Genomic DNA, 8851 nt, shown 5'->3' with positions numbered 1-8851 from the left:
TCACTATATATAATCCACCCTAATCAATATTACAAAAGTACATGTATCAAAAAATAACAATTACTAAATATACAAAATCATAAAATCATAGTCGAGACAAAAGACCGCAGAAAAAAAAATTAAGATTCCAATTCTAAAGTAAAGAAATCACATGAAAAAAACAATTTTAATAGTTTAAGATTAGCAAACAAAGCATCTCTAAAAGTTAATCAATCCTTTGGACGGCTACCAAAAACACAATTTAACTTCATAGTAACACATGTAATTCAATAGTATCACTTAATTGAACACGTCAACCATATTTTTTCACAATAATATGCATGATCATTATAACTGACTTTATTGAGTTCGTTACCATAGAATTCAACAATTACATTGAATTATTCAACATTGTACTTCGATGTTGCCCTTTGAAAAGGGATTTAACTATCCAACAATTGGTCTATATCAAACATTTCATTTTCTAAATTTTGATCAAAGTTTAAAATTGAAGATATATCATAATCGCAATTTTGAAAATTAGCCATGTCAATATCATCAGAAGACATTTCCGGAAGCAAGGGCGGAGGAGGAGAAGTGGCGGTAGGAGTGGGAGGAGTAGATGGAGACAGAGGAGGAGAAGTGGCGGTAGGAGTGAGAGGAGTAGATGGAGATAAATTTGGAGTAGGAATGACTTCTTCCATATTTTCACCTTCGAGATTTTCGTTTTCATGCTTCCTTTTTTTAGCATTTCCAATTGCATCTCCACGCTTATGCTCGTAAATCTTGCAAATCACCCAATTATTCAACTACATATACACACAAGTGTTATTAGATAGTAGAACACACATAATGCTATAGACATGTAGTAGAAGTGAACAAAATTTTGAGTGATGGATATGGTCTTAGAGAACAATGTGTAGAAAGAATTTAAGGTTTATTGAGCACTTATAAAAGGTTATATGTTTGTTTCTCTTTAATGATATTAACAGAAATATAACTCACAACTTTTAAGATCCAATACTTCATATATAATTTTTTTAATTTGCGATGAATGAAACAAGAACTTTTTAAACGCCATAAACTAAAGATTAAAAAAATGAAAAAAAATATGTATGACCCCAGAAAATGAATTTTAATTTTTTTTTTATTTATAAAATAACTTTTTATAATATTGTAAATATGTCTGCGAAAAATCATATGATGAAACATATACTGATAATTAAAAACAAACAAATGTAATTATAATATGACTAATAAAAAAATATAGAAGATGTTAACAAGTTATTAAGACACTTATTAAGACACTAAATGCATAAATATAATCATAGAAGCATTCAACTCATTGATATTTAAAATTTGAAAATTTTTCCACACAAAAATCATTTTTATTTCCTTTCTTAATTAGCATGACCGAAAAAATATTAACATCTTTATCTCTAATTACAAACAATCCATTGAGAAAAAAAAAATTATCCTTAAATATAAACTCCTTTCAATTTACAAGATTTTTTTTTCCCTAAAATATATATTATAAGTATAAAAAGTCAATATTAAATATATCTGTACACAAATGATAATTTAGTGATATTTTTATACAAAATAAATACATTAATTATACATACAACTTTTTATAATAAAAGTAAAATATGCAATAGGTACTTATCAAGTATCCATTGATCAATCAGAAATAAATTTTTATGCATCATCATTTTGAAATTGCTTAAAAAAATACTATTATTTATTTTACCTGAGAAGTAGGAGTTGTACTTGTGCTCTCAATATTCTCAATATTTATGGTGTACTCTTGCATAATCCAATTAGTTTTGTCACCACCTTTAGGATTTCCTCTATAAAATACCAAAGTCTTTTTAAATCCAATTATAGTGCCATTGTCATTTATTGGATGATCAATTCCAGTAGCTTTCCAGAAACCAAAACCTCTAACACCACGATCTGGACGTTCTCCTTTTGGATATTTCCTATTTCTTTTAGTGAAGAAATATGTATGTTGCTCTCCTTCACGTTTATACATGGCTGTTTATAAACAAAAATTAACTCAATTAGTTGATATAAATACTTTTAAATTTTTTTAATAATTACATATACCTATTCCATTTGGAATGAAATATAATAAAAAATAGCATATAAAAAGTTGATGTATTTGATTTAAAATTAAAAATGTATACAACAGTTTTCAAATATTTATTTTATTTATATTTTATTTTAGAGGGAAAACTTTTAAGGTGAAAGTTATGGTGGACCGCATTTGTCGATGTTTTTTGTGAATAAATCTTTAAAGTTTACATGATAATTTTTAACTTAAATCGACGACATTTCTGACAATAGTTCTATTTGGTTTTTACAAACTTTCAAACCTCACACATTTTTACAATGGATAATATTTTGAAAGTTAGATAAAAAAAAAATTAAAAATGATAAAGTATACTATACCATAAAGATTATTAGGCGAATTTTGATAAACATCCACGTCATAAATTGGACCAGCAATAATATGATGATTAGCAATCTTTGGTTGTAAATAGTATTTGATTAACTCAACATCAGTTGGTAGAAACTTATAACCCGGTGGTAACAATTGTAGCACTTTGTTTAACATATTGAATATATCACTTTTATCAACTGAAAAAACAAAGAAGAAGGACGTTAATTGATGAAAAATATTATGATTAATTTTTTTTTAATAGAAAAAAATAGTGCAAAATTATATTTTAGAAATATTTGATATTAATTGAAATAAAAAATACATAATTAACAAACTCCCCTTTATTGTAATAACGGAATATACAAAAATAGCATTTTTTTAAGGGGGTGGTCACCGACTTAAAATCAGTATGTCTATATGAATAAAACAAAAATAAAATAAAGCGATATGTAAAATGTGATAGTTCTGAACAGAAAGCGAAATTTGCTCCTATAATATAAATATTCGTTCAAAAGGGAAAAATATTCTAAAAAGCATATAATAATGATTTTAACTCTAAGAGTACATCTTAACATGACTTAAAGTTTGAACAGATGCACACTTGTAGCCATAAAACAAGTTCACATTAAAAAGTTGTAAAATATAAATTAAAAATTAAAAAGAAAAAGAAGATTCTGCCATCATTAATTTTCCATGCAAATTCATAGCATCAAAACAATAAAAATTTATGGGATCATTAACTTTCCATGCAAATTCAATATCCTCTTATTGTTTTATTTTTAAGCAATACGATGTTATTATTATTGCAATCATCATTAACATATTATATATTATCATCAACCAACAAACACCCACATTCAGTCATTCATATTGATTCAAAGAAGAAGAAATCATTTATTTAAGTTTAAAACATGAATTAAATTTTGATGAAGAAAATGATAAAACATTTTTTGGTGTAAAAAAAGAAAACAATAATTTGTTAAAAAATATATGAATTAACTTCTTGAAAGATTGAATCATATGAATAGGATTAACAATAAAACTAAAATTGCTACACAGGAAAATATTAAGAATGCTTAGAGAAAGAAAGCGTACCAGTGTTCTAATTAGGTAACTGAATGAGTTCTTCTCGGTTGCAGTGTCAATACGTAATTCTTCAAAAAAAAGTCAAAAACAAAACTATATATACTATACTTTCAAACTGGCCCATAAATAACAGTTATTACGAATAGGACACAAGGGCTTCACAAACTATGGCATAAAAGGTGGGTTTGTTTAAGTTTAAATAAAACGGATTTTTATTTTGGACAATTTAGAGATTATTTTTTACAGATTTTTTTAAAAATATTTTAATTTTCATTTGTTTACTTTTTTTAAAATTATTTTTTTAAAATTAATTTTTAACTTGTTTATGTACAATTTTGTAAAAATGATTTTTTTTAAAATATAAAATTATCATAAAGGACAAAAAAAAATTAAGTAAACATGTTCGATTGGAAAAAATATTTTTTTAAATACACCCTATATTCTCTTATGCATCTCTATCTCTCTTACTCCCTCAAATCTCTATCTATTATAAAGATAATGTTTTCTTGATTTTTAGTCTTTATTTTAATTCCTAAAAAAATTAATTTAATTTAAATAAGTCTATGTAATATTCATATTATTTGAATTTAATCCTTCAAATTAAATTTAAATAAAAATAAATTTTGTTTTAAATATTTTAGAGATTTTTTTAAAAAATATTTTTTAATTTCTGTTTGTTTACTATTGTAAAAATGATTTTTTTTAAATTGACTTTTTTACAATTTTATAAAAATATTTTTTTAAAACTATCAAATTACCATATAGAACAAACAAATATAGTTTTTAAAAAAACATATTCGATTGAAGTTTTTTTTAAATACATTATTTTTCTAAATACATGTAGATGTTTTTACCTCATGAATATATATATATATATCATCACGAAAATATGCAAATAATAGGTTACTTTATGAACTAGATTTAGTTAATCATATGTTATTTTATGATATTTTATCTATGTGATTTAACGTTTTTGTTGACTTAAATATCAATTAGAATGACAATTAAAAAAGATGTAAAATTTTTTGAGAGTGATGAAAGAATTGTTGCAAGATGGGATATGACATTATAACTAAACTATTTCTAAAAATGTGCATGAAAGAAATAGAAGCTAAAATTGTGACCGTAAACTTAGTTCTATCATAGATGTATTTTATGATTATAATTGTGATTGTTGTGTTGCCAAATGTATATTTAAGTCTAAACATTATGTACATCGCGGTGTGTGTAGAACATCATGTAACCTATTATTAACTAAATTTAGTTCATAGAGTAACCTAATTTAATTCATAGAGTAACCTATCGTTAACTAAATTTTTAATCTATAGACATAGATTCATTATCGATAATCAGTATCTAGTACTTCTTAGAATATAAATAGTAATTTTTTTTTTTAATATAACAGAACAATTGAAATATTTTTAAATTAAACACTTCCAAATTTATTAGTTTAATTCATTTCACATACACAACTCAAAATTAATTCACGTAAGTTGAGTACTCATAAAAAAAAAATTGAGTACTTTGAACAAAATAAATAGGCTAAATTACATCTGTGGTCCCTTAACTTAATTTCAGGTAACGTTTTAGTCTTTTATCTTTTTTTTTTCCCGATTTAGTCCTTTATTCCTAAAAATATCAAATAAAGTATGAAAATATGAGTTTATTTGAAGATTTGCGTTACGAATAATTTAGCTTATTTGAGATTTGGTTACATAAGTCACTCCATGACTATTATTATGTAGTTACTACTATGGAAGACATTTTGAACAATATTATTTTATTTTATTTTATTTTTATATAAGAACACTACTATTAATTTTATACGTGTGTTTTAGTTTATATATGTGTACATGACTACTAAATATGAGTATTTTTAGGTATATTAAATACGAATTACAAAGAGATTTATGATATGCACTCATATCTCATTGAAGAGCTAGATATTTTTTTAAAATTAGTTTATATTTCAAACAGCCAAGTGAATTTATTAGGGAATTATGAGACTCAACACATTTATCTTACCCAATTATTCCGCCTCAAACCAATATGTTGTGTATCGGTTTGGATTTTATCTCAAAATTGTGTAAGTTCAACTCAAACTAATTTATATACACTTTTAGGAATATTTTTCTCTCCATCCCACACTTAAACATGTCATTTTTACAATTAATATGAAAATATAATTTTACTCTTTTAATTATTTATAATAAATTTTAAAATTGATAGTTTTGAAAGTTTCAAATTTTTGAAATAAGGATTACATTTTAAAAATTTGGAAAGTTTTGAAAGTTTCCAAATCTAGAAAGTTTCGAAAGTTTCTAAATTTGGAAAATTTCAAAAGTTTCCAAGTATAGAGAGTTTTGAAATTTTCTCTATTTCGAAAGTTTCAGATTGCTCGAAACTTCCGAAATTCTAGCAAATTTCTAATTCGAATAGTTCGAAACTTTTGAAAATTTGAAAATTTTTATTTCGAAGGTATGAAAATTTCGAGTGACATTTACTTTCTTTATTTCAAAAATTTGGAAATAGTCGAAAATTATGGTGAATTCTTTAAAATTCCGAAAAAATGGGTGAAAAAATGAGTGAATTAAAGGTATTATAGAAAATTAAAAAATTTATATTACCGTTTTTTTAAGTACATTACTTTAATATTCAAAAGAACAATAAAAATAATTTTTTAATTTGTATTCGATATCTAAAAAATTCAAACACCAAAATCATTTGAAAACATTAATCATATCACTGTATATAATTAAAGAACATAATACATTTAACTAATATTTGTAAGTACTCAAAATAATACCCAAAAAAAATTAGTTTAAACATAATATATTTAGTCATAACAAATTGCAACATATAATTAATTAACTTATCACTATCCATCTAACTCTTCACCATCATGATCACGAGCATCATTATCAGCAATCTCATCATCAAAATCACCAGCATCATGATCACCAATCTCATTATCATTATCACTAACCCCATCTTCATGAATTTGATCTGTAGTATATGGCATGGGTTTAAAGTTCAAGCTATTCATCAGTTGCTTTATCAAGTAGTTGTTGCGCTCAACTGCTCTGTTTGTATTAGCCAATTCCTCTCGAAGTTGATCTCTTTCATTTCTCATTTCTTCAAATTCATGTCTTTGAACCCACTCTGTTGATGAAGAACATGATCCACGATAATTAGGTCTCCCTAATAATACAGTAGATTCCATTCCGAGACCATATACTCGTCCTCTTTTTATTCCAGCAACCTCACACCACACATCTAATTCATTTGGTGGAGGAGTTCCTTGTGAAGTTGTTTCTTGGGTCAATTCTTCAAACCTACGTTTAAATTTTTCCTGTCAACATAAATATAAAGCTAATTAATATTTTAAAACACTTTATTTTGATCTTATATGAAGATAAAAAAACCAACATAGAAAAATAAATAATATACACTTTAAAGTTGAAAGCTCTTACATGAACATATTCCGATCTTTTATCAACCCAAGTTTTATCCTTGCCACATTTATGTATGTGGAGAAACAAATCTGAATGACTAGGAGGAATGCCATTCAAATTCGTCTAACAATGTAAAAAAACTCAACATTAAAAACTTGTAAACATAATATTAATTTACACAATAGAAACGAAATTTGCAAAACAAAATTACAAGAATTAATTTGCAAATGATTAACTTGGAAAAAATATTTTTTTAAATACACTCTATATTCTCTTATGCATCTCTATCTCTCTTACTCCCTCCAATCTCTATCTATTATCTCTCTCACATTCTACTATCTCATCTCTCTACATCTCATATTTATAAACAAATCAATGAATTTAGTTCCTCTATTTCACAATGTTCAAATCGTCACGAAAAACAAATATATAAATATATCATCACGAAAATATACAAGTAAGAGATTATGAGGTCATGTTCTGATCTTAAAAATGGGACCTATAATAAATAAATAAGTGCAATTTTAATAATTAAAAAAATTGGAAAAATAAAATTTAGTTCATATACAAGTTATACAATGCTCTATACATACAAATTCACATGATATTTTACCCATATCAATTTACGGTCATACAAGTGTTTAGAAATAGTTCAATTTTAATGTTATTCCATAACAGTTCTTTCATCACTCAAAAAATTTCGCATTTTTTAAATTGCATTATAATTGATATTTAAGTCAGCAAAAATGTTAAATTACATAGGTAAAACAGTTCATAAAGTAACTTATCATTAACTAAATTTAGTTCCTAAAGTAACATATCGTTAACTAAATTGGTAATCCATAATCAGGTAGTATTTAGTAGTTTCTAGAATCTAAATAGTAAAAAAAAAAATAATATAAACGAGCAATTGAAATATTTCAAATTAACCACTTCCAATCTTATTAGTTTAATTCATTTCACATACACATCTCAAAATTGATTACACATCTCAAAATTGATTAATGTAATTTGAGTATTCATAAAATAAAATAAAATAAAAAATTGACTAACAAAATAAATAAATAGAAGTACTTTAAAAGGGCAGTTTGGACAACTAATAAATTGACGCGGAAAATTGAAGGAGAAAAACATAATAAAAATCGATAGAAGATATTTTGATTCTTTCAAAAGGAAGAAAGGTAATTACATCATTCTATTTAATTAATAATATTTTAACAAGATGATTTTTTTAAAATCTGAAATAAATACTATGCAAACACTACAAAATGATTTTTTCTTGCTTGAAAACATAGATTTTCATAAATAAATCTGAAATAAACGTATCAAATATTTGCAATCGTTCGTTATGATCTTGATACTATAAAAATAATTTTTTTGGCTATTAGTATTTGCATGTTTTGGTTCATAAAAAAGAGGTTTTATTTAAATAAGTCTATGTAAAATACATGTTATTTGATTTTAGTTCATTAATCATTAAATATAGAGTCCATATAATTTCAAAAAACAGGTGCAATTTTAATAATTAAAAAAAAAATCTTTATATACACATTAAACTATACTCTGAATTAGAGTAGCATGTAAAGAGAAAAATGGCAATAGGTTAATGCGTGAAGAGAACGAAAAAAGTGGCGCATAAAAGAAAAAAAACAATTAACTAATGAATTGATAAGGCACAAACCGACTCATAAATACTGAACAAGTACTTAGTAAAAAAATTAACAAATATTACGGATATGACACAATCGCTTGAAAAACTATGGCGATAATGTTGCCAATAGGTCGTTATGATCTCAGTACTATAGAGATAATGTTTTCTTGATTTTTAGTCTTTATTTTAATTCCTAAAAAAATTAATTTAATTTAAATAAGTCTATGTAATATT

The 8851-nt window shown here is 24.7% G+C and overlaps 1 protein-coding gene across 1 annotated transcript; it reads right to left on the bottom strand.

Moving 5' to 3' along the window:
- Positions 1–401: 401 nt before the first annotated feature.
- LOC101501775 (NAC transcription factor 32-like) lies at positions 402–3569 on the bottom strand. The gene is made up of 4 exons (XM_004513304.3): positions 3521–3569; positions 2434–2622; positions 1730–2016; positions 402–788 (listed from the first exon to the last, which is right to left on the bottom strand). The coding sequence occupies exons 2-4, from the start codon at positions 2597–2599 to the stop codon at positions 423–425; spliced, it is 819 nt and encodes a 272-aa protein (XP_004513361.2). The 5' UTR covers positions 2600–2622; positions 3521–3569; the 3' UTR covers positions 402–422.
- Positions 3570–8851: the final 5282 nt, after the last annotated feature.

Source organism: Cicer arietinum, chromosome 2 (assembly GCF_000331145.2).
Source record: "Cicer arietinum cultivar CDC Frontier isolate Library 1 chromosome 2, Cicar.CDCFrontier_v2.0, whole genome shotgun sequence".
Classification (NCBI taxonomy): domain Eukaryota; kingdom Viridiplantae; phylum Streptophyta; class Magnoliopsida; order Fabales; family Fabaceae; genus Cicer; species Cicer arietinum.
Note: the sequence above shows the minus strand (reverse complement) of the source record. Positions and strands in the feature narration are given on the sequence as shown.

Coding starts and splice junctions, on each gene's coding strand:
- LOC101501775 (XM_004513304.3), bottom strand. CDS start 2,599: ATGTTAAACAAAGTGCTACAATTGTTACCACCGGGTTATAAGTTTCTA. Junction 2,017..2,433: donor TTCGCCTAATAATCTTTATG/GTATAGTATACT, acceptor GTTTATAAACAG/CCATGTATAAACGTGAAGGA. Junction 789..1,729: donor GTACAACTCCTACTTCTCAG/GTAAAATAAATA, acceptor GTGTATATGTAG/TTGAATAATTGGGTGATTTG.